Source organism: Numida meleagris, chromosome 1, assembly GCF_002078875.1.
Source record: "Numida meleagris isolate 19003 breed g44 Domestic line chromosome 1, NumMel1.0, whole genome shotgun sequence".
Classification (NCBI taxonomy): Eukaryota; Metazoa; Chordata; class Aves; order Galliformes; family Numididae; genus Numida; species Numida meleagris.
This window is the reverse complement of record NC_034409.1, coordinates 105,023,538-105,050,684: the sequence shown is the minus strand read 5'-3', so window position 1 is coordinate 105,050,684 and position 27,147 is coordinate 105,023,538. Positions and strand designations below refer to the sequence as shown.

Genomic DNA, 27,147 nt, shown 5'->3' with positions numbered 1-27,147 from the left:
CTAAAACTTTACCCTTCTTTTTGTGGGGGGAAGCGATTTTGTAGATGATTCTGTTACTTTAAAGAGGATTTGTTCCCATAGTGACTTCTGAAGTTCAGAACTTTTTTCCCCATTAAATTGAAAGAAGAAACACCCCAGAGGCATTAAGTTAAATGAAATAAAGGACCTCTCCCATGTCAAAGTTTCAACTGCTCTAGCTGTGGTGGTATTCAAAAATACAGATTAAAAGATGGTAGGTTTAGCGGTCACACTTAAATAAGGACTAGAGGTAATCAGGATCAGCTCCTTAGTTTCCTAAAGGTTTGGTCCTTGAGAAATCTGCACTTCAAAAAAGTAACACTTAACGGAAGCTCACATCAACTTCTCTCTGTCAACGTAAACAACTTATTTTGCTTTATCTCTTATGTGAACACAAATGAAAAATATTAGCTCAAGAAGCATATAAGCAAGAAAGTACAGTTCAAGCTCAATTTGTCTCATTTCACATTCCAGTTTTGAACTCTGCTTCATCTTAAGCAGCGTGTCATCATTTGCCTCAGTTCTATTACAAAACAAGTCAGCAGTAATAGTTTTTAACCTTTAACAATCAATTCAATGAGGATATATACTGCCAAATGGTACCACCTATAAATGCAGTGACCTTCTCAACTTGTTTGGATTATGACAGCCCCAGTGTTACTGGAAATAATTACTTATTTTGTTAACCTCTTTTAAATTTTAGAACAAATGGAAGTGTGTATTTTGTACATAAAATCTATAGTGCTGATCATATCAACTGATTTAACACTGGCTCCAAACCATTAAACATACTGATTTACATTCAAGAAAGGTACTCAAGTTCTTAAGATTAGACATCAATATACTCTAAGCCAAGATTCAAGTTCTATGAAAGTACTAAAGAGCTTCTTAAGTAAAACTTCTTTTCTAGTATTAAACTGAAACTGACTTACAATGCTCTCCTCATGGTCAAATCTCTTATTTTGAGTAAGCGTACGAAGAATGAAAAAGGTTTAAAAGATGATTTGCTACACAGAACAACTAGTACAAAGAGACCTTGAAAACGAGATACAGCTTGAGTTATGCTGAGGCGTTAAGTTTGAATGTAACAATATGAACAAGATCGCTATTATCTTCAGCTGCAAAGGAAGCACATCTACTGGTAGGCTATACCATGTGTCTTGCTTACGGGCAATTTTTAAGTAGCAGTGATTAAGTTTATGCCTTCCTTTTCTAAAGTTCAATAGAGATTTGTAAAATATTTAGTTTTCAAATAAGAATTCAATTTCTTCATGAAGTTGCAATATTGTGAACTTTAATCGGCTGTCTTAACATGACTTATATCCTGAAGAGGATATAAACAGTATTAGTACACAATGGTGTATATCAGGTTTTAATTAAGAAATGTTTTATCAATTTTCAACTATACTTTATTCAGACCAATTGCCCCCACTTCCTCATTCACAATTGAAAGCAAAATGTTTCTTCATCTGCAGAAAGTAATCACTCTTTTATAATACTAGCAGTTTTTCAAGTGGCTTTACTACATTTCACAGAGATAGATTCTATAGGGAAAATATGACATACTTATCCTGTTTGTATACTCTTGACATGGGATTTATATGGTCAGAAACAGGGTACTTGGCTAGAAAACTCTGTATTGAAAATGTAAGTTAGAATTAAGATAAACTGCTTAACAAAAGCCAGATAACTCCAGTTATCTTCTTTTCATATAAAACCTCTATTATAAAGGTAAGCTGAATTACCAACTTTAATTACTTTGCCTGACATTCTACTAGACACAAATTCACAGTATGCAGACATCATACCCCAAATGGCATTTCTAGAAGTCCCTTTTCACTAATGCTACGGGAATCGCCTTCCAAATCAAGATCTATTTTAATATTGCCACATTTCAGCAAAGCATTTGACTACGAGGGCTGCTCCAAAAATAAAGCCTCCTATTTTATTATGCTGGCCCATGATGTCAGAGGTGGAAGTTGGTGATACAGCAGCAGAAGGTGAACCTTGCTGCCAAAACTGCTACATTTCGTTGCTGTGTGACAGACTGCAGCAGAGGGGCAATCTGACAAACGGCGTCTGACATGGAAGTGCATCCGAAGCTAAGGTGCGTCACTGAATTCATCCATGTGGAAAAAATAGCACCCACTGACACTCACTGACACTTGCTGAATGTTGATGGAGCCCAAACAGTGGATGTGAGCACAGTGGGGTGGCGGCTAGTGTGTTTCAGCAGCGGTGACAGCAACATGAAAGACAAGCCACATTCCGGACGGACCACGCACAGCTATCACACCACAAAATGAAGAGCATCTCGGTCAGCTCATCTGTGTGAATTGGCAGACTACAACCAGGGAACTGTGTATGGGGATGAAAGTCAGCTTCAGTGCATTGGAAACAACGGTGATGACGTTGGAATATCACAAAGTTTGCACTAGGTAGGACCCATGAATGCTCGTGCAGGAACGGAAAGAACACCGTATGCAAGTTTGTAAGAATCTGCTGAACCAATACAAGACTGAAGGTAACAGTTTCCTGAACCACATCATCATCGGTGATGATATGTAGTGGCACCACTATGAGCTGGAGCCAGAACGACAGTCCACTGAGCGGTGACGTGTGAATTCATCGCTGAAGAAAAAGTACAAGACGCAGCTCTCAGCAGGTAAAGTGATGTGCACTGCCTTTTGGGAATGGAAAGGGGTGATCCTTCTGGATTTCCTGGAACCCAGACAAATCATCAACTCTGACCACTACATTGTGACGCTGACTAAGCTGAAGACTCCAACTTCCAGAGTCAGGCCAGAGACGAAAATAACCTTTCTCCTGCAATACGATAACGCCAGGCCCCATACCTCTTTGAAGACAGTGGAGCACATGGCCAGTCTTTGCTGGACTGCCCTACCACACCCACCGTATAGTTTGGATTTGGCGCCTTCTGACTTTCATCAGCTTGGGCCAATGAAAGATGGGCAACACTTTCCCTAGCAATAACACTGTCATAGTAGCTGTGAAACAGCGGGTCACCTCCAGCGGTGCAGATTTTTATGAGCACAGCATGCAGGCTCTCATTCATTGCTGATGAGAATGCATAGCTAATGGTGGTGACTGTGTTGAAAAAGAACATTTTGTAGCTGAGAATTTTCTCTATCAAACAGTGTTATCATGTTCTTTGTATGTGTTGCAATTTCCATGAAAACAAATAGGAGGTATTACTTCTGGAGCAACCTACATATTCACCATAACTTATTTCTATAGTAGATTTAAGAGGTAAAATTTGTCCTTATCCAGGAAAAAAAAGTTAAAAAAGCAAAGAACAAGCAGCAAGTCAAAGCTGCTTTAGCCCTTTAAGTAGTTTGTAATTCGATGATTAAAAAAAATAAATAATTTTAGTTATACTAATTAATTCTTACTGTTTCTTTTCAGGTTCACCAGGTTTGTTCTTTGACCCTCCCCTGTGTTGGTGACTTTGGCCTGTAAAGGGAAAAAAGAAAAGCATTTCAAACACAATGACCATAATATAAAAAAAGAAAAAATACACTTAAAACTCATTATTTTGCTTTATAGATCTAAAACATTACAATATTCAGAGCTAGCACAACCTAGAAGTTTTTTAAAAAGCCATCTCAGTGTTACAATATAAATTTTATATTATTTTTATCACATAGTTAGTATAGAATTTTATTAATCCTACAAAACGAAAAGGATATTTCAAATAAACAAAAGAATCTTGAGATTCTCTAACGTATGATCTGACTCCAATAATGTAACAGCTATTGAAGCAGACTGCAAGCCAAATAAATCACATATGTTACACAAAACCAACGCTGATATTTTTAACTACTAGACGATAACTACAACTTCCAAAGGTAATAATGGATCACTTGGGATGCAAAGTGTCTTCACCCAAGCTTGAGTACATCAATTTTACAGAAAGTCTTCTACTTCAGAAAAACATTTCTAGAGAAGCCCAGCACAAACCACATTAACATTAGAATTCCTAACATATAAGTTACATTGAGATAAACATCCCTGACTGTAAAATGTTTGACTGTGAAAATACTGGGCTACAACACGAAGAATGAAACTATCACGATACTGATTAGTTTCTAACTCCAAAACAACGTCAAAGACCATGCAAAACTCTCGCTCCCTTTAGAATTTCCAGTATCTGTAGTTAATTAGTTACACTGCTCTACAAAGTAAACAAGTCATTATGAACAAGGAACAAGAGAAGATGTCTTAATACTTTAAAGCAATTGGCCAAAAACAGGAAGTAACTCGACTGTTTTCTCTGGAATTACGACATAAGATAAGGCGCTTGAATGTGCATATGCATGCTTGTAATGAAGCCATGAAGTGTTTAATTTTCAAGGCTTTTCAGCTAGAACTTTACAAGACTTTAACAACTCAGCAGTAACAGTGAAAAAAATCCAGTTACATGGAGAGCTGCCTTCTGATAAACAAGCACTCGGCAAGCAAGGCAAAAAATAGTATTTCTGGACTGGCATCCAACAAGCAACTGACAAATTCAGGTACAGAACTGCTGAGCATCACATGTTACAAGAGTTCAGTATTATTTACGGTAAGATGAAGAGGGCACATTTTTCTGCTAGTTAAACCTAATTCATTTTACAAGGCATACAGGAAACCCTTTCTCTGTCTCAGGTATATGATGGAAGAGAAGACTGTTACAGCAATGCTCTTTTAGGAGATGACTACAGCTTCCTAGCACTGGACAGCATCACACAGACAACACACATTCCAGCACCTGGATTTAAGCTATTAAAGCACATGAGCCCAAACAAAGTATGGCTACCAAATAAATCATGCAATTATTCGATAAACACAAAGCTCAGTATGAAAAGAGGAGTTAATAATTTCATACATGAAAGTTTCAGTAATTATCTACTCTTTAAAGTGTTTGTTCATGTTACTCAGAAAAGTCTTCCATGTACTTAGATTTTATATTTATATAGCATATATGTACTTTAAAATACTGAACTAGATTGATGATAGAAAAACACAGACCTATACATTTGATTAATCTCACTCAGGACAGCAAAATGCCTAACACAGATTTTTTCACTGAAAATTAATTCAAATTTTATGTAATCAAGTAATCAGAACAAAATTCAGATGTCATGAAGACTGAGTATGTTCAGAATTATTTTATGAACCACTTATTGAAAGTGACACAAGAGTCTGAACAGGTATCTGCTGAAACAGTTCATACACATTCAAAATTCCAAAGTAATGCTAATAGTCACCGTATATTTTCCATAATGAAGACATTTAAATGATGGAAAACAATATTTTCAGAAGTCAGACATTTCAAGCATATAATCAGTTTACCATTTAGAGATGGGTATTGTATTCCCTTTTCTTCATTAAATAAGTTTCTGTCCGTTAAGGAACTGATATATCATTCAAAACAAAATCTTAAAGAAGACAAAGCAATACAAACCTTTCCTTGCACAAAATAACTAATCAGCCTAATTATTTCACTAAATGAACTTAACATTAAAAGCCATTAAATAAAAATGATTTTAGAAAAAATTTCCTGCATGAATGATTATTCTTACATACCGACTTAGGATAATCCCTAAAATATTTTAATTCTAATTCAGCAACATCTACTTGCTACTCTGATTTCAAAAGACGCTACTTTTAGATTTTAAGAAGTACTTTTAATTCAATAGCAAACATAATTCACTTACCCCACAAACATTTTAAAATATTAATACAAGTAGCACTGCTTTTCATAGAGATTCTCATTAGGAACACACAAATAGATTTCACAGAAATATACACGTGCTCAAAAACATAGTACACGCAAACAAAAACCGTAATGAAAAAAGACAGTACTGTTAAAATAAGATACAGAGGCATAAAGTTCCTTTACATGAAACCTCCTGCAAGTCACAAGCCTTTATGCGAACAAAGAGTACGAAAGAGAAAGCTGTTCTTCCCCACCCACACTAAACATGCATCACCTAGTCATTCAAAGCTTAACTCCTCCTTTCACATCAAAGCCAAATCAAATATTTTCTTCTACCTCAGTACTGAAATAATGAGTATCTAGGGGGAGGAGAAAGCAAGAATAGAAAGAGAAAGTATGGAATCAGCCACGGGTATTTTTTTTTTCCCCAACAACTTCAACGTATTTCATAATCCTACAATCTCTTCAGCCAGGAAGAATTTGCTGTTCTCTCCCCGCATTCATTCTTTCATTATCACTGTTTCTTCCTTAACCTCTTTAAAATGAGTTATCCTTCACGCTCAGGAAGAAATGAATCCAGACATTTTACTTGTCACTTGCCTCAAACTTGTTCCAAAATCCTTGTGGCCACAGAACATCTCATATTTTTCTCATTAACACTGATACCTGGAAATAAATTCAGGGCCTTCAGCAATTAATTCAAGCTCCTCAGCAAACTGACATTCTGTCTAGGGAAGTTTTTTTTTTCTTCCTAGATAAACAGGACATCTGGAGCCTGAAAGCAGAGTCTCAACATTCCACAAGCCTTGAGGAGGTACACCGTATTATCAACTGAGGGTTGATAATACAGGCACCCTTACAAGGTCGAACTGCTAATTAGAAACTTAGTTAACAGTCATGCTTTTTGTAAATAGGTTCCTGACCATCTGTGGGACCTGGCCTATGTAACACACAACCTTTTGCCTGGATAACACCTCCCCATGCAACCTCAGGACCACCAAAGACCCCCTCACCAAAAACCCATATTAACACAGCACACACGGAGAATCAGATTTTAATATGCATAGCAATTCCAGGAACAGGTGGGCCCCTCATGTAAACTGTATGAATATTCACAAGTTATAATGTATAAAATCTGCGTGTTTTAGAACCTGGATACGCGTGCTACTCTTTCCTTTTTTTTTTTTTTCTTCTTTTTCTTTTTTTTTTTTTTCTACCCATACCAGGTTAGATATTCTGAAACTTTCTAATGGGGAGATACGAGTAATGCACATAATAATCTTCTCTAGGAAAAAAGGGGGTGTTGTCTGTGCTTAATCACCATAAACATAGGATCCTTTGATCAGGTATGCTTATACTAAAGCAGAATGTCTTAGCCAACAATGTTATCTGATTAACCAAGGACAATTAGCTCCCCTTGGAGAACTGGCAAGAGAAGAACTTCTCAGCTTGTTCTTAGATCAGGATCAGGACCAGATCAGGACAAAAGGAGTAAGGTGAACATTCCCCATATGACCACCAGGGTTGCTCAAGATCTATGAACAACCCCACACAAGCACAGACGACCGGGAAAGCAGCCAACAGAGGACAGAGTATTATGACTGCTTAACCTTATGAAGGTAGTAGGTTTTTCTTCCGTATTAGACAGGTACTTGGGAATTTAATGCATAAATATAGCGAATACACTTGCATTATTGTGCTTAATTTGACAAAACCTCCAGCAGTGCCCAATCCTGCATAAAATGCAGAATCTTCCCTGAGTGTGTGGGAATAGGCTCACTGCACACTGGCTAATAAATCCACTTTTCTGACAACACTACCACATAACATCTTCTCAACAAATTGGTCTTGGCTTTTTCTTTGGAATCTTTCCACATTTTCCATTTCACAATAAATTAATTAATACTTCAAGATGTTTGCATATGTCCAAAGCCTACAAATCAAGATTATTTTTCCTACTGCTCACTTCTAAATAATATTTTGCAATATATCTTTTACTGGCTTCCTAAGATCAAATTTTGAGATGCTTCACACTTTGGCATCTGTTCAGCTAAATATTTAAGCATGTGAGTTCTAAAGAACAGCACAACTGAGCACTTCAACCTCCAGACTTCTCCTTGGTCAGGGAGGGTCACTCAGTTGCAGGGTCACTGCAATGGAGGTCAATGGAGGGAATACAACACAGACATGCACCTGGTCCAGATACGGCAGGAAAAATATTCCACATAAACATTATAACTAAGAACAATTCCTGAATGTCACAGAAATCTCAGGAATTTTCAGTTCAAGTAGGTTTACCAGATGAATCATCAGACAAAGTTCAGGAAGAGAATTCACTTTGAAGATGAGAGCTGCTCCTGCTTAAAATGAACATACCACAGGAAGGTAATTCCAGGACTGTGGTATATTTGGGGTTAGGAGGTCCTTCTACAAAAGTGTTCTTTTAATTAAAAAAAAAAAAAAAAAAACACATGAGTAATAAAACATACCAACTTCCACCTCTTGAAGTTCATAGCAAAAGATCTTCTCTGTCAGATAGGATATTACAAGCTTTCTCTCTAACTGCAGGATTATTTTCTTAAAGACAATATGGAGCTTTCAGTAATCATAAACAAATTATGAATACTAAAACAACAACACACGTTTCTCTTAATTTTAGATCCTTTTAGATCCAAAACCTATTTCCAGCCTCTGGCTCAGCATTTTACTTTTTAGTTCCACTTTAAATTCCAAGTTCATCCATATAAATCAGACTGAAACTACAAAAGAGAAGAGGAAATAAGACACAGAAGTAGGAGTAACTATGTAATTGCACCTTACAGGAAAAAAAAAAAAACCATGATAGCTTATTGTTGTGAAAATAACACTAAATAAACTTGCTTATTAATGACAACAACAGGGAAGGAAGAACTGACCCAGACTTGATAAACGGTAAAACAAACTCACCTGGTGGAAAGTCCAGAGACCACAGTTTGTTTTCTGTCCTGGGCATGTTGGTCACCTAATGCCAAATACAATAGTTTGGTTTTACACAGAAAATAAAAAACAAAAGATATTATTCAAGCTTCATGGCCATCTCGCTGCATTAACAGAAACAATCTTTAAATCTAAAACCTGATTTGCTCATTTCAGTACTATGTGGAAATTACAATTAAATCACAAATTAGAAATTAAACAAACTAATCACAATATTGTATATTACGTTCCCAATGAAAAAGTTAAAGAAAATTTCAATTAATCGAACTGTACTCGTACACTTACTTTTCCCTAATTTCCTATCAATTTACATTATCTAAAAAAAACAACAACTTTTTTGAAGTAGCATTCTTAAATTTGTACAGACCTACATTATGAGGATCCTCACACTCAAAGGCAGGTTCAAGTTTTTCATAAGACAGTCAAAAACTAGAAGCACTTCTTGTATATTCTGTAGCTCGCTGTCTTTTCCAGCAAGTTATTCCAGCTTACATTTCCCTCCCTTTGCCTTTGTACCTTAGTTTCATTTTCCCAACTACTGCGTCATCTTTACTCACTGTTCCACCCTCCTATAAAAACTGACAGGGTTGTTTGCTGAGTTTAATCCACAACAGCACAGAAAGCCTTTGCACTTTAACAGTGAAGTAATATTCAAAAGGCAGAGTTAGACGCTTTTGTTGGTGGATTTCTTTGACCATCCTTCACTAATGTGTATCCTTAGTTTAATTATTTTTCCTGAACAAAACTCAAGCCTGATCAGAGAACAAAGTTTAAGTCTCATTTTATCTTTTAAGCCCTCCTCACCAAAAAGTTAATAAAAATAATCTAGTAGAATACTTATGCTTAAATAATTGAAATAACTAACCAGTTATTTCAATTTTAAGAATCAAGTTGGACTCAATGATCCCTACAGGGTCCCTTCCAACTTGGGACATTCTATGATTCTGAGTTTTAACAGTACATTACGCTTGCTTCAAACACACAAGCCAAACATACAACTGAGAACCACAAAATCCCAGTTTTAAAAATAAGCCAGTTAAGGGTACTATTCAACTAACACCTTTTTCTGTAGAAAAGAAACTGCTTCACAGAACAACAAAATAACGGTCTGTAACCATGCAAATACCTTAGCACTGCAACATCAGTACAAAACATTCCTATATAGCAAAAACCCTGTATATGAATTAACTTTAGCAAAAGCATCTTCCACTGAACTCTATTACACCAGGAGACACTAACTGAATCCTCTTGAATTGAGAGCACTCTCAACCTAAGGGCACTCCTCTTGCACTTGGCTGAGAAAGTAAACAATTATTAAAACACAGCTTGTGCAAAAACTCAGCTACACATTAAATGACATACTCCAGAATGGAGAAAATAACATACTGATGGTTTTGGAATTCCATCTGTAGCGTAACTTATGGTGGTATCATGTTTTTGATTATAATGGTCATCTTTATGATTGAACAGTGTTTGCTTTCTGTCCTTTTCTATTTCTTTTTGTTCTTGAGAAATGATCAAATGAGATTTTGAAGAACTGCAGTCTCTGAAAAGTAAAAAGAGAGAATCCTAGTTCTTCCAATGTTAATGTTTAAGATATATCACAAGTATATGCTGTAAAGAAAATAAATAAAAGCCTACTCTCGCAGAAGTTGTAATGCCACAAACGTATTTAAAGCATTCAATCAAACATTTTTATGTCTTCATGGTACACAGTATTAGCTTAAGCAAAAATTTCTAACAAAATAAGACACAAGAAAAAAACCACAATTTCCTACAGATAGATAGCACATCACCAAAAGTAGACCAAAAGAAACCAATACAGTCTTTCATAGGCATTTAGTGCAAGATTTAAGGATTATGCTGTAACAGACTTGAATTTGAATGTATGAATGTGAGAGGTAGATAGTGTTTTTGCAGTGGAAGTCTCCAGTATTTTCAGTATGTAGTATAGGGCCTTACTGAACTTATAACCTTCCTCTGAAACAGTTGTTTCCAGTATTTTCTGTATACAGTGTAGGCCCTTACTGAACTTACAACCCTCCTGTGAAACAGTTACATATATCATTGTTCATAAAGAAAGCTGATGAATACAGTGAAGTTGACAATGGGGTGTTCTGACTCAGAAGATAAGGAAGATATGCAGGATGCGTAGAGCCTAGTACAGGACAGTAAGTTAACAGAAAATAGAGGGAGTGATTGTAGAAACAGATGTCAAGTTACTTGAACAGCATGTGTAAAATAGCGCGGACAAAAAACACAAAACTGTAACTGTTTCCTGTTACATGGCTAGAACCTAATATGCTGAAGGAGACTACTAGGAAGTAGAAAGTGTCAGAAGACAGCTTATTTAGAACCTAAAAGTCCTCTTTGCTACTAGGCCATGTTCTGGCTGCAGTTCACAGAACCACAGAATGGCCTGGGTTGAAAAGGACCATAATGATCATCTAATTTCAACTGCCCTGCTGTGTGCAGGGTCGCCAACCACTAGACCAGGCTGCCCAGAGCCACATCCAGCCTGGCCTTGAATGCCTCCAGGGATGGGGCATCCACAACCTCCTTAGGCAACCTGTTCCAGTGCCTCAACATCCTATGTGAAAAGCTTCCTAACAGCTAACCTAAATCTCTCATCTTAGTTTAAAACCAATCCCCCTTGTCCTATCACTATCAACCCATGTAAACAGTTGTACCCCCTCCTGTTCATACGCTCCCTTCAATACTGGAAGGCCACAATGAGGTTTCCCTGGAGCTTTCTCTTCTCCAAGCTAAACAAGTCCAGTTGCCTCAATCTTTCTTCATAGGAGTGGCCCTCCTCTGGACCCATTCCAAGAGCTCCACGTCCTTCTTGTGCTGGGGGCCCCAGGCCTGGACACAGTACTCCAGATGGGGCCTCACAAGAGCTGAGCAGAAGGAGACAATCACCTCCCTCTCCCTGCCGGCTACTCCTCTATTAATGCAGCCCAGAACATAGTTGGCCTTCCAGGCTGCAAGCGCACACTGCTGGCTCATGTCCAGCTTCTTGTCCACCAGGACCCCCAAGTCCTTCTCCGCAGGGCTGCTCTCAAGGAGATCTTCCCACATTTTGTATAAATACCTGGGATTGCCCCAGCCCAAGTGCAGCACCCTGCATTTGGCCTTGTTGAACCTCATTAGGTTCTCATGGGCCCACTTCTCCAGCCTGTCCAGGTCCCTCTGGATGGCTTCCCTTCCCCCCTACTGTACCAACCGCATCACTCAGGTGTCATCTGCAAACTTGCTGAGGGTGCACTCGATGCCATCGTCTGTGTCACTGATAAAGATATTGAAGAGCACCAGTCCCAAGAACGACCCCTGAGGGACACCACTTGTCACTGGCTTCCACCCAGACATAGAACCATTGACCACAACCCTTTGGCTGCGTCCAGACAACCAATTCTTAATCCACCAAACAGTCCATCCTTCTGTGAGAGGTAGACTGTGTTTTTGCAGTGGAAGTTTCCAGTATTCTCTGTATGTAGTGTAGGCCCTTACTGAAATTCTAACCTTCCTGTGAAACAGTTAAATAAGTTGCTTTTCACAAAGAAAGCTGCTGAACAGAGTAAAGTTGAGATTGGGGAGTTCTGACTTGGGTAGAATTGAGACAGGCACAAGATAAGGAAAATATGCAGGGTAGGGACAGCCTAGTACAGGACAGCACAAGTGTGCTATAACTTTTGGAAACACTGCCCTCCTATCTGCATAGAAAAGTACAAAACATACCTAAAATCAACGGGTTGTTAACAGACCTTATATGGAAACGTATCATAGCAACAGTGTCGGGAAGACTGTGAGCTTGAGATGCTCAACCAATGAGTATCAGAAGAGATATTACCTGCATCAGACCCGGATATATAACGGAATGAATTTCACTAAGCAAGCAATTTTTCCCTTGTCAGTAGGGGGTGTGCGCCCATTATTACAATAATGAATAAACTATGCTACTTCACTAAAATCTTTGCCTAATTAGAAATTATTGATTTTGAGTGTTTCTCACACTTCAAATCCATACCTCTCCAATTTAGAGAGAAGAATGTAGTGAGGGACCACGTCAAAGGCTTTGCAATAGCTCAGGTAGAAGACATCCATCGCCCTTCCCCTGCTCACTGATGCCATCACTCCACTATAGAAGGCCATCACCAGACTGGTAAGGCAAGATCTGCCCTTGGTGAAGCCATGCTGGCTGTCTCAGATTGCCTCTTCATCTCGTATGTGCCTTAATGTGGTAACCAGGAGGATCTGCTCCGTGCTCTTCCCAGGCACAGAGCTGAGGCTCACCAGCCTGTAGTTCCCTGGGTCATCCTTTCTCCCATCCTTAACAATGGGAGCAATGTTTCCCTTTTCCTGGTCGCCAGGGATTTCACCCGACAGCCATGATTTTTCAAATACGATGGAGAGTGGCTCGGCAACCACATCAGCCATCTCTCTCAGAACCCTGGGATGTATATCATCCGGCCCCAGGGACTATGTACACTCAGTTTCATGAGGAATTCTCAGGCTTGTTCCACTGTTACAGTGGGATGGAATCCGCTTCTCTCACCCACACCTAGAGGTTCAGGGTTCTGGCAGACATGGGGAGCCTGAACACCAGTGAAGACCAAGGCAAAGCACTCACTGAGTACCTCAGCTTTTTCCATGTCTGAGGAAGCCAGTTCTCCATCCTCATTTATCACCATTTCCTTGGCAAGTTCTGATACTTTTATTTCTTTCATTTTTATTTCTTAAACTTTGTTATATATCAGTAATCATCTATGACATATATTACTTAAATCTCATACTAAACATTGTTAATTAAAAAAATAGCAAATGTAGCAGTTGCTTACCTTTTCTCAAGAAGCAAATTCTTTGGTTTCTGCTTATATTCTTTAGTACCTATAGAAAATTTTATAGGAAGGAACAATATTAGCTGTTTTCACAGGAAAATTACCAATAAAGGAGATTTTCTTTTTCCAAGGCAAATCTTGAAATCAGAAAAGGTTACCCTTGATTTCTTCTAATGTCTTCTTTAACTTGTCATTTTGTTGAATAAGATCCTTAAGTCCATCAAGAATATTCTTGCACAGTTCCTGAGCTCTCTCATTAGCTTCCAAAGCCAGTTCATGTTCCCCCAGTAATGACAGCGCCTTACAGAAGTGGTAATGACCCTGTGTGGATATCAGTTTAAGCGTTCATTCATTCAAATAAGGAAATAGTTTATATTTAAAACAGTTCAAGTACACTTGACAGTATGAAGTAAAATTATTACATACTCTAAAACAATTGATTCCACCTGTGAATAACCGAAGTTTTCAACTACTCAGGACACTGAAACAGAAAATAATTAATCAGGAGTACTATCTGGTCTCTGGCTCTGGAAAAAAGCAATTCTGTTTTTTCCTTCCAATTTCAACTATTGATTTGCAATTCTGTAACTACCCCTTCTTCAATCTTCTTTAGTCCAAGAATATAAGGAAATACATTTTGGCCATTAACCAGGGTTTTCATTATTCTATGGACTATACATAATCTTCTTAAAGCACTATGATAACATAGCTATGCATAATGATGTTAGAAGTGTTTTCTTCTTTACACATGCAGAACACTGTATATGTAAGTGCACCAAAATAACATACTAAACATAAATACGCAAGAAAGCTATGTGCTTGTCTGACCGAAGCAAAATTCTCAGAGACTCCATTCATTCTACTGTCAGCAATGCTAAATGCAGGTAAGGACTCTTCATTTCTACCTGTGTGAAATCTGTAATTCAGAATCTGGGATCCTACACTGGTTTGCAAACTAGCAAAAGACAATTTTGAAACACGTATGAAACTAACCTTTGGCCAGTTAGGCTTCAAAATGGTGGCCCTTTTTCCATCAGCAAGGGCTCTCCTTAAGAGAGAAGGAAGGAAAAAGAAGAAATATTTATTATTCAGACTTCAGGAAAATCTACAGACCAGGGCTTCAGCGTACATGGCACTACAAAAATATAAGATAAATAAAAGGAACAGTTCATTCACCTGCATAAAAGGCCAGACAGAATAGATGTAACTGGGAATTGTCAAGGTGACTGAAATTATCTGAAAAGTAAGACTATTTCTGGTGAAGCAGAAACAAATAAAGCCGGTGGCTTGGTACTGGAGACCTCATCACCTTTAGCTACTCACCAATGGTCAGATAAAGACATGCCAGATGTGGACAAATAGGACTTTAAGAATAATGAATAAAAGCATCTAATATCCATTGGAAGTACCATGTACAGTAAAAATCAAATGTAACATAGAGAGGTGAGCACAACACCAAGAAAATGGGCAGAAACTATGAACTGTATGGACGTCAGTTTTTAATTCTTTTGTTACTTCTTTTTCTTGCAACAATTAGGTCTGGATCGGTAATAATCAGACCCTTAAAACTCCAGTTATATTAACAACAAAATCTTTATATAAAAAAATACACATCCACCTTGGTCACAAACAAGATTTTTAGCTTAACAACTGGCTTAATGAACAATAATCCCAGAAACACACTCTTCTCTAAAATGTTTCATAAATCACAGTGCTCACAGGTACTAAAGGTTTGTTTTTTTTCCCAGTCATATAACCTGCCCACTGTTTCCAATTTTAAATGGCATTACATACTACCAGCAGATACAGCTAACATTATTCCTTCCTCCTAATATCAGTTTCCTGAGGTAGTGACATCATAATTACAATATATACACTTCAGTTTTTTAAATACTTTCTTTGTTCAGTGTTAATTTGCACTTACAGGAGATCACAATATTTCAGATTGTAAACAAGGAGTTACTTACTTGTACTGCTTTGTGAGAATTAAACAAAGAGCTCGGTTTCCATATAGAAGATGGTTTGCAGGACTTAAGAAAAAAAATTAAAAATTTGTAATATATATTAACTTTGGAAATCGCAAGGAAAAGTTCTCACAATAACTGCCTGCAAACACCATAGCACAAACACCACAACCAATTATATATAAGTTTCCTTCAACAGTCTCAGCAATATACAAGTCATTAACATTATAGTTTTATTTATGTAGCAATTTGTAAGAGTAGTAAGGTGAAAAGAAAAAAAAAGAAGAAAGATTTAAATTCTGCCCCCAATACTTGGCTGTGACAGAAACATCAAAATACAACTCAAGCCGTCCAAAGATGTGGCTAGTACACTCCCTCCCATCTCTGCTTTGCTTGGGGAAAAAAATAAAATAAAAAGAAAATGGTGTGAATCATGGAAAAGCTTGCTTGACTGTCACGTACATCCCATTTTGTTTTGTTCTGCAATTCTTAACTTCCAATTAAACCAAAAATTTCACAAACACGTTTGGATCACCGGTTCTAGAACTCTGTTTCATAACCATCTGTCTGACTGGGCTGATCAAACAGCAGTTCTAAAGAACTAAAGCACTGCTCCCAAAGTACTTACACAAGCGTGAAGGGGGGGGAAAACCTGTGTATGTAATCCAGCAACCACTTGAAACAAAAACAAAAGGATGCAGCTAGCTGGGGAAGAAGTGTGATGATGAAGCAGATGAAAGATCAGCTCAGATGGGGAAGAAGGAGAAAGAAAATAAAGTCCAGGGAGGTTGAAATCAGCTTGAATTTGGGATCGAAATGTGACACTATGTACTATGCGACAAAATCTGAGGAAAGACAACAGCAAAATGCTAATCCCATCAACCACAAAGTTAAAAAATTGTGGACCAAATAAAAAAAACAGAGCAATTAAACTTTCATGGAATTCAGATTTACTCTACTTATTATTTAGTTATCTTAGATTAGCTTCAAACCTAACAGAAACTCTGGGAAAGAAAAAGTGCAAACAACCACTAGCTAGAAGAAATAGAAAAAGTTGTCTAACTAAAAAAAAAAAGTGTTACACATCATTTGGCTTCTAGAGTGGCTCATGCAAAACTAAACAAAATCATGATAAAACCCAGTAAGCTCCATGCACATGACATACCGCAATCTAGTTAACCAGTTCAGTTCTTACCAAAACTCTATGGCTTTAGTATATGATATTATAGCATGATCAAATTTTCCTTGGGAAAACTCCTCATTTCCTTTCTGTTTCATCGATTCACTCTTCTGTGAAATTAAGAAACAATTCAGAAACCACTTTAATTAAACTCAGTTGCAATGTGAAGTAAAGAAAACATCTGGCAAGAGACAGCTCCAATGTACAGTGGCAACATGAACAACTTATGTTCTGTTTATTAAGTCAGGATCTCTCAAGGAAATCATTTATGTCTGGATAATTACTCACTTCAGCTTTTGAAACTTGAGTCTTTGATCACTTCGCCATTTTTTATGGCCAAAAACACCCCAAGACAAGTGGAAATGACAAACACTGATACAGTCTCTTACCTTCCTACAGTTTTCACAGGCCACAGCTTTAAATTCTTCAACTAGATTACAATCTTCCAAAGCAACTTTAGTAATATAATGTTTGCCTGTAGACAAAAATCAGAAAAATGCAACGGATGAGAAAATAATCAAGACAAAAAGCAGAGTTTATCTTCTGCTAAGAGCTGTGCTCCCTTGTATGGTTGGAAGCAAAATTTGACTTACCAAACAAATAATAGAAACAAATGATGTGACAGAAACATTTGAAACAAAGGTATCATTTATTATTGGGTAAGCCCAAAAAACTTGTTGCAAGCAGTAAAGCCTTAAAGGATTTGTCCTCTTTCAAGCAATCACATGAAATATTGTTTTATTTTGAAAAAGCTGGATTTTAAAGATCTGTAAGGATTTCTACTGTAAAGAATCTGTGCTTTGGTACTTAACTATAAAAAGATTCTCTGCTTACATGCAAGTCCAGTTCCCATCATTCGCTTATTTACTATAATAGCTGAATTAGAGTGTACATATGCAAAAATGAAGAGCAGAAATCAAGCTGCTCAACAGACAAGAAAAACAGTGGGCCTGGCATCTTTTTGCTGTTTTAGCACTAGCAGTAGAATGTCAGTTAATAGCCTATGGTAATGCCTATGAGCTATGTAAGCTAACTTTTGAAAAAATGAGTGTTCAACATCTGAATTAATATTGACAAAATCCTCCATCAAACTTTTAACAATAAAACCCTATTAATAGTAAAGTCACATTCCATCCCTAAGTTAAAGGTTGAGAGACTGCAGCCACACAAATAGCTCAAAAAGGACACCAAACTCAGGAACCATTCTGAACACCTGTTCACAAAGAGCGTGTGTGCTGAGAACATGACGATATACAGAAATTCAAAGAAGAACTGACTGCTTTAAATAAGCAAAAAAACCCAACACAACAACAACACTGTTTTTCCAGTCACTCTTGCAGACACTTTCAAGCTAATATAAACGTTACTATTCCATAGCTATAGCACAGGTAACTTTCCACATGACTGTTTCCTCACAAGAGTTCATACTTACATTCACCAAAGAAAGTTTCGAGATACATCCAACCAAAATCACCAAGTTTCTCCAGCTTCTGCAGAATACTGATATCACCTGTACATCTGATCCAATCAAGTGCATCCCTAATATCAAAGAAACCCTAGTTCAATTGAAGGGGAAAAAAAAAAACAGTAACGTTATACAAAGTCCTGAAGAAAAAACAACATACCAGGTAAACCAATACTTCATTGGCAATAGAGAAAGTATTCCATGTAAACATAAAAAACAGTTCTTTTATAGCACATACTTGAGGCACTTGATCCCAATTTGTTAGCCTTTCAATGAGGCAATAGTTCACGAATATAAATATACAGGTAACTCAAACACATCATAATAAAGCATATTCACCAAATGCAGACAGACATATTTTCAACAGGAGACAGGGAAGTCATTCAAATTATAAAATTTGATTTAGAAACTTTTTTTTGCAGTTAATCTACAAAAGACAGCAGAAACTAGGAAGTGAAGAATAAAAGTGATAAGCATAGGGAAACTAAGAGCAGACAGAGAAACAGAGAGAAAATGAAAAACCTAAAAAGTATAGTTCTACCAAACGCGGAATTTGATCATGAAGATGGATCAGCGCACTCCCATACCACAACCTTAGTCAATCATTCACCGTTCTTCAGACAGAATCAGTACCACTGTATGAGAATCTCTTAGAATATTTCCAATTTGTCTCCAAAGAAGAGGAGTTCCGAAGGTTTGCATCATTTCAGTAATCAAGCACAGTCCTATCTGTTGCCCTGAAGCCTCATCATACAGCATTGCCATTGCTTACAATAGGCCACAGGACTGCACCTTGCCAGGTTTACAGCCTGTATGTTTTAACTTGGTTCAACTCCAAGAGAAATGTCTCTTTTGACCAGGTGGCTATGATTCACTTGATTCACTTTTGCACAGTACAGTAATAGTATATATACAGACAATAGTAACAGTAAGTGACTTGTTACTGCTAAGGCTAACGTAACAATGCAGTATTAAGAAATGTAAAAATGAAAGACAAATACAATAGAACAAAGGCCTCAATTATTATGGAGACACATGAAATAGTTGTGAAGAGTACAGACATGGGAAAGACATCACAAGTTGACATCAAAAACCCAATGGCAATAAGCAACTGGTGAATACTCATTGTAAAAACAGAGAACAAGCATTAGAAACAAACACTCAAACATAGAAATGGATGAAATCGGGGCAAAACGCATTTAACGTACATAAAACACTGTAAGTATAATAAAATCAGATGCAACTTGAACCTGCAAACCAATGAAAATAACAAGCAAGGTGCAGAAGTGCATTATCAAACATAGAAAACAAACCCAAGTCAATTCTAGAATTAGGAAGAAGAAAACATCAACAGCACTCCTCACAGCAAAGAACTCTAAGAAGCAATGCTTATACTCCCCACACTAAATTGAAGCCACTGACTGTAAGTCCCCAAGGAGCTATAAATGCTAAGCATAACAACTCAGAGTCAGAGACTAGGAAATGTATTTATCACAATTTTAATCGTATTATTACTATCATCAAAGTTTTTCCATTTACTTTTGTTTTCATTCGTAATCTGTAATCATTCATTCAGGAAGGTTTCAGTTATACTAACAACAATTCCTTGTCATTATATACTAAGTTTTTTTTTTTTTCCCCTTTGGCCTATCCCAAGATTTTGAGTGTAATACACTAACACCAGCACAGAAAGAAGATAAGCAAACGCACCAGCTACAGGACATATAAACTATCTCCAGAATTCCCACCCACTGTGGTCTTCTTACACAGATGGTATTTATTTCACAGCTCCTGTCACACACACATTTTATGCCTCAGAATTGCAACAACTGGCACGTATCATCATATAGGTCTGTATATTTAAGTAATCATTTTAATATTTTGGATATTAGTACAAATATTTTGTTTGTATTCATACATGAAAGAGCATTCCAATTAAAAAGAATACAAGAAACTTACGTTTTCTATCTTGCTGCCAATTCTCAGTATGCCCCCAATAAAATGTGGAACATTCTAGCAGAGGGATTAAAAAAAAAAAGTTAATGTCTGTTAATTTTGGTTTCTATCTGTTCAGGTTCAACGCAATACCATTTTCTGCTCTACTTTAATGCAGTACCATTTGCATACCCTCTCTGGTCCATTTCAAAGTTTCAGGAAATATTTTTGTACTCAGTAGCCAATCCCCTACCATTTTTGTTGAAAGATAAACACTGAAGATGCTATGACATCTGGTTAGGAAAGCCAGCTGCTTTAGCCACTTCTGTAGTTATCTACACACCAAAGTACCAGCTGACACATCAAACGAAAAATATCCAAAACAAAAGTACTTCCTCTCCTGAGATCTGGATACTGGATATACCATCTTTCACAAGAAGATTAAAACTGAGCAATTAAGAACAGCAAAGTATAGGTCAACGAGAATGGTCATACACACAGAGCCTCTTATACAAAGATCGAGTGAGAGACTCCCATGGAGAGAAACAGCACAAAGAACTCATGACACGAGACAAAGTGGAACAACTGCAGGGACATCCTGAAGTACAAGAAGGTGAAAACAGAGCCTGAAGGGGGAGTGGCACAAAGAGCATTAGCAAGTATGAACCCACCAGATGAGTACCTAATAATGGAACAGTAAGGTGGACAGAAAAGCACACTTGGGAGTTCAACACAGTAAATCAATATTTTTTTAATGTCATACTTAAATTCTAAAAACCTATCACCTTTCCTTCAGCTGCTGAAAACGTTTGTGTCATTCTCTCCTCTACACTGTCAATGAATGAAGTCAACAACAATATCTATTTAAAAATAATCTGTTTAACCCATTCATCAGGATAAGGTGTCATTTTTTTTTTCACTGATGTGACTCTCTTAGCAATCCACAAGGGCCGCAGTCAAACATAATAAAAGACTCTGCAAGTACTTAATAAGGGTTCTTTCAACTTCAAGAAAAACTATGATCTGAAACTAAATTTCCAGAAATCTGTAACTCCACTATCAATTTATTCACTCCAGTAAAAGGAAACGTCTAAATTAAGACGCAGTCTCAAGTTACAATACTTACAACAACTTTTTTTGTCAAATCAACAAGGTCTTCCACAAGCTCTAAATCACAGAGTTTCCTCCAATTCCAGTCTAAAATCTGTAAACTACTAAACAAAAGTTACTAATTAGAAAAATAACACTGTTTAACACAGTCTTCTCTACTAATAGTTATAGTGATTAGATCTAAGCAAGAACGTGGCTACAAACTCAAATCAAGCATTTCAGAGGGGAAAAAAAAAGATGCAAAGATTTTGGTACTTTTCAAATATAAGACATCCATTGAAGCTCTTAAATACCTGCTTAGATTCCAAACTTCAGAAACCCATTCTTAATATTTGCATCATAGGTTCAAGAACTATGCCTTCTGATCTTAAGTAACGTAGCTCACTGTAAAAATGCTCCTAGACTGTTTTATCATTACTGAGAGCACAACTGTCACATCTGTTATCATTCACAGATGAGAAAAGAAAAACAAAGGCTGATGAATCATTGTGAGAACTTACCCCCAGTCAGCTACCAAATAATTACTTTCACATTGGAAGAGAAGAGGCCAAAAGATGCGTATTTTAATAACGTTGCAGTATTCTCTTAGTTTGTCAACTGGCTGACGGCACCACACTTCACAGGGGTCAACATCTTGAAGAAAACAGTTAAGAACTAGACTATACGATGCAAGCATTACAAGTAATCAAAGTCCAACTAAACATTCAAAACAACCAGTTATTTCCATAATGCATTCCTATGTACTATTTAATCAGAACTAGATAACTTGAAACTCCCAGTATACCAGATAACTTGAGGTTTTTGTGTTTTTGTTTTTTTTTTGTGTTGTTTGTTTTTGTTTTTTTTTAATTGAAGGAGGAGAGGGAATTTATTTGGAAATAAGAATACAGACCTGCTGGCAGGCCCTACATTCCTTGCCCAAGGAATCACCTATGTTCTCAATTGTATTAACATAAACACATAAATGAATAAATGCTGTCTGCTTTTAACAAGGAGCCTAACAAGGGCTGTGAGCTGCTTAATGGCTAAAAGAGATACTATTTCCCAAGTAAAACATGAGCCTCTTCTAGATGTACCTGTTTCATTATTTTCTACGACAAATTTAGAGTACCGTGGCATGTAGCAACATGGCACAAAAAGAAAAAAAAAATAATCAGAAACGATGTTTTTTCTCTAGAGGCCATTACATATGTGATATATGGCTCTTCCAAAAAATACAATCCATGTCCCTTGGACACAGCCTTTAAAAGGTAAAAATCCCCATTCGACAACTGAGGTGGCATCAAGTAACCCCAGAGCAGAAGGAGTATTATCTGAGTTTGAATAAATGCAAAAATTCATCTTACATAGGTGGTTATGCCTGACATTCCCACATATCATGTGTTATTAAAATCTGTTTTCACCATAGATGTGATAATTTGGCATACTCTAAAGTCATCTGCTTCTCTGCAACTATCTGAAAAAATAATTAAGGATTATAGGTAAAGAGTTTTGCAGTTATTAAGATCCATTCAAATGTGTCTTTAGACCCATACAGCTAAAACACAATTACAGTTAAAACACAGGTAATAAACATCAATCTTACCTCTCCATACTCCTTGTATTAACTGTCTGAATATATGTTAGTGTTATCACCTACTCATACTGTTCTCACAAAAGCACAGCAGTATTCTGCATCAGCACAATAAGATGAGAATTCCTCCAGCGTTAGATAAATGTAACTATGCTTCTGCTCAGAGACCAAATTATTTTTACTTACTCAGACAAAATCAGGGGAAAAAAAAGTGAAATAGTGATTTAAAGATGCAAGCACAGCACAGACATTGCTTTAGAAAGTTACGTAATACCAGTTTAGTTTACGTACCAGTTTTAGGTTTATGTGGAGAACGTTGCACAAATACTCCATGACCCTAGAGATAAACACGTTATTTCTTAACATTGCATATCTTGCAAATGCGTTACAAAAGGAATTTTGAAGTATTAAACCAAAATATAACCTTTACATCAGAGTAAGTGGAGGAATAGAGGTGACTTTTTAGCTCTCTCACCAACTCCTTTTCTCAATATACTTTTGCTTTCAGATCACAGATAGAGAGGATCAGTAAAGAAGAGGATCTGTGGTTATGCTGGCAACCTGATCTAGCTATCGTGTCCCTGTTGATTGCAGAGGAGTTGGACTACATGACCCTCAGAGGTCCCTTCCAACTCTAAGGATTCTGTGATTCTATGTCTTCATAAGTAAGTAGGATGATCAAAAAGGAAACAAATTTATGAAGCAGAGTATTTGGTACTGAGGAATCTACTTTCATGTTACACGCTTCTCAAGGAGTTTTAGTTCACACTTCAAGCCTAGTCCCACAGACAGCTCATCCATTCATGGCTGATACACACTACCTGTGCTCCTAAAAACATCTTACAGATTAGTTTCACCCTCCGTGAATCCCACCAGCACGCTCCTAGACCTCTTCACAACATACATCAAAGCATGGAAGATGGGGACACTGGGATATTTGCTTCAAAAGCATCCTGAGCCAAACTAAAATACTAATGCGGATGCATCAACTAAATCAATCTAGTAATTAACTAAAATTTAGCTAGCTATTATTAACTCTAATTATTTAGTAGTTAAATAAAATACTAATGTAGATAACACAGGCAGGAAAATGATTTCTCTGTACCTACTTATTCTGAACAGAAGCTTTTAATAAAATTTTAATAAAACTCATTCAATGTTCATCACCATCTCGCTATCTTCTACGTCCAATCTGAGATGGGTTAACTCCCCCAGCCTTTTCCCTCCCATCCCATTTCACAGAGAATAAAACAATACTAGTGTTCTTAATCTGCTCCCTTTCTGGAATTCTGCCATCTGTTTTCTGGGAAAAAACAAGGAAACTTACAGTCTGCAGTATTTTGCACTAACAAATCCCTCTGACAGACCTCTTTGTATCATGTCTTTATAATTCACATTTCGCATAGCCAGAAAGCAAGCAAGCAAACAACATAAAGCATTTTTATTAGTTAGCTAGCACAAGTCTAGTCAATTGCACTCTAATGGAAAATAAAACGTGTACCTACGTAACCATTAACTGAAAAGCATACCCACAGATTAATCATTAGGAATGGATGCAAATTTTTTAACAGTTTAAGCAACATACATTAATGGGTTTGAAGCACAGTACTCCATGCAAGCCTCTCAAGCTGAAAAATAAGTTACTTTCTTCTGCTTTACAAATCCCTGCGAAGTCTGTCATTTTAATAAACACTGTGTGTGCCATTTGATGCATACTGTATATATTATATCTCCACATAGCTACACAATCATTTCAAAGAAACACACACCTATCCCTGAATACAAGTGGAGAAAAGCATATAAATATCAAACATGTTGTTCATAAAGTTCCTCTCACAGCCCTTCATTCTTCCAGCAACAGATCTCACAGAAACACTAACATGTTGTGCAGTGATGACTTACTAACTTGACCTGAGGTGATGACAAGGAATCACGTCTCCCCAAAGTAGCGGTCCTGAACTGCTACAACACTACACATAAATCAAGGCTTACTCTCAAAAGTAAGTTATTACAGTGTCAACACATTCAACAGACCAGGACACTAACAGAGAGAGGAAAAAGGAAAAAGATTAACTAGTATTTTAAAATCAATTAATCCTGAAAGATAACCAAGAAAGTCTTATTCACTCCAAAAGATGGATTTTGCTAAAATACTAAAAACAAACAAACTCATCCCTCTCACCCCCATCCCCAACATCTAGTACTGGACACATCAAGCCCAAGGTGACATTCCCGCAAAAGCAGATCTTAGAAACAAAATGTAGCATTTGCACAGAAGCAAGGGCTTTCAACAGCATATCACACACAACTGTTATTTTATTCTGTCCACTGCATAGAAAATATCTTCAATTATATAAACAAATCTGAATGAGACACACTACTACTAATAGTCCCTAATACAGGTCATAGAATCTTAGAATATCCTGGGTCAGAAGAGATCCACAAAGATCAGGGAGTCCAACTCCGGGCTCCACACAGGACCACCTAAAATTCAAACCCTATGTCCGAAAGTTTGTCCAGATGCTACTTGAACTCCCTCAGACTTGGTGCCATGCCCTGGTGAGCTTGTTCCAGGTCCCCACCGCTTTTTCCTAAGCTCCAAACCTGATACAGCTTTACAAATCAGGAAGTCACTTTATCCATACTTTTTATTTCTACACAAAATAAAGAATTGTAGCCCAGCTAGTTTCTATCTGGCAGCAGCAACACTTCAGATAAATAACCTATACACAAAAGCAGCAAACTTTTAACTACTTCACTGTTCTTAAGGTTCCTTAAGCATAGCAAGAAGTGGGAAACAAGAGTCAAGGAAAGCATTCTTGGAAATATTCTAAGAGAAAAGTGCTACAGTTCACAAAATAAAAGAACTAAATAAGCAGAGGCCCTGTTGGGCACAAAGAACTAGAAAAATATATACATATACTTAAACAAAGAATGGGTGAACACTATGCAGTGAATTCACAGTCTTGAACTCACACTAACTGCTGTGAGCAGTTGTGAATGTTTTGCGATTAAAGAGACACTTAGATGTCATCCCATACATGGCCCCCATACACAGCCAAGGGATTTGTTAAGCAGTCATTATGACCCACCCGTCATTGTCTGGTTTTACATGAATTGTATATGCATTCAATAAATGCCTGATAGAGGATATGCTGTCTCTGGTGTCCTACCCAGATATACTACTTCAGCAAGAGAGCAGTATATAGAGCAGCACAAGAAATCTTTGCTCCAAGGAGACCTAATTGCAGCCTTCCAGTATGTAATTGAAGGGATTTTATATATATATAGGAGGGAGACTAACTTTTTACATGGTCTGATAGTGTTAGAACAAGGGGGAGTGGCTTTAAACTAGAAGAGGGGAGATTTAGGTTAGATGCTGGGGGAAATTTCTCCCTCAGAGGGCAGTGAGGCACTGGCACAGGCTGCCCAGAGAAGCTGTGGTGCCCCATCCCTGGAGGCGCTCAAGGCCAGGTTGGATGGGGCCCTGGGCAGCCTGAGCTGGTGGGGGGCAGCCCTGCCCACGGCAGGGGCTGGGTGGGCTTTGAGGTCCCTTCCAACCTAAGTCATTCTACGATTCTATGAAATCCCAATGGAAGATCTCATTCCAAGCCCACTCACCAATTCACAGCAGGATTTATAACCAGCACTGAAAGCCAAAGCCGCAAACTCAGATTCGGACAAAGGTTCACCCATGGTCCAAGATCCTGAAAGAAAAGGATTAAGAGACATACGGTGAGGAGGGAGCCAAGAGGCGAACAACCCACGTTTAACAGGACTTATCCAAACCCCTACGAGAGTTTCGCGAAAGATCTGTGTTACTTCTACGCATCACATCCTTCAGGCTGTTTTCAAAGCTAACTTTGCAGCGCTCCGAACCCCAACCACAGCCCTGCCCCCGAGCCCCGCGGTGCGGCACTGCGCGGTTTCCGCACGCTCCGAGCCCGGAGCCCCGCAGCCGCCCGGCAGCCCCTCTGACAGCCGCCGCCCGGAAGCCCCGCGGCTCCCACTGACGTGTCGCAGCCCGGCCCCACAGCGCCGGTCCCCACCCCAGGCGTCACCTAGACGGGGGCAGCGGGGAGACAGCGATCCCCCTTCCCTCCCGCTACAAGGAAGGGGAACAGAAGCTTGGCAAGGACGGAAGGGCCGTACCTGACACCGTAACTACTCACCAGCCCCTACCGGAACTGGCCGCCCAAGCTCCCTCAGCGCACCGCTCACAGCTCCGCACAATTCCCGACAGCCGCCCACTCCCTCGCGGGCTGTGCGCATGCGCCCGCTCTTGCGCCCGCTCTTGCGCCCACTCTCTCACTGCGCGTGCGCAGAAGCTTCCTGGTAAACTCGCGATATCTAGGGTAGAGATTGA

The 27,147-nt window shown here is 38.0% G+C and overlaps 1 protein-coding gene across 9 annotated transcripts in view; it reads right to left on the bottom strand.

Annotated features, from left to right (window-relative positions):
- Positions 1-27,109, bottom strand: part of TTC3 (tetratricopeptide repeat domain 3) — a 61,279-nt gene extending 34,170 nt beyond the window's left edge. For 3 of the 9 annotated variants that reach the window (XM_021405351.1, XM_021405369.1, XM_021405409.1), the window contains exons 1-16: positions 26,954-27,109; positions 26,403-26,488; positions 23,073-23,118; positions 21,709-21,841; positions 21,225-21,312; positions 20,123-20,176; positions 18,131-18,254; positions 17,088-17,173; positions 16,714-16,808; positions 15,522-15,584; positions 14,548-14,602; positions 13,713-13,875; positions 13,555-13,603; positions 10,103-10,262; positions 8,687-8,741; positions 3,432-3,492 (exon numbers count right to left, since the gene is read on the bottom strand). In XM_021405351.1, the coding sequence (XP_021261026.1) occupies positions 3,432-3,492; positions 8,687-8,741; positions 10,103-10,262; positions 13,555-13,603; positions 13,713-13,875; positions 14,548-14,602; positions 15,522-15,584; positions 16,714-16,808; positions 17,088-17,173; positions 18,131-18,254; positions 20,123-20,176; positions 21,225-21,312; positions 21,709-21,841; positions 23,073-23,118; positions 26,403-26,488; positions 26,954-27,053 (1,418 nt within the window). In that variant the 5' untranslated portion in view covers positions 27,054-27,109. Of the gene's footprint in view, positions 1-3,431; positions 3,493-5,738; positions 6,013-8,686; positions 8,742-10,102; positions 10,263-13,554; positions 13,604-13,712; positions 13,876-14,547; positions 14,603-15,521; positions 15,585-16,713; positions 16,809-17,087; positions 17,174-18,130; positions 18,255-20,122; positions 20,177-21,224; positions 21,313-21,708; positions 21,842-23,072; positions 23,119-26,402; positions 26,489-26,576; positions 26,629-26,720; positions 26,743-26,933 lie in introns of those variants that run through there. The other 6 variants (XM_021405360.1, XM_021405388.1, XM_021405397.1 and 3 more) reach the window with 6 other exon arrangements.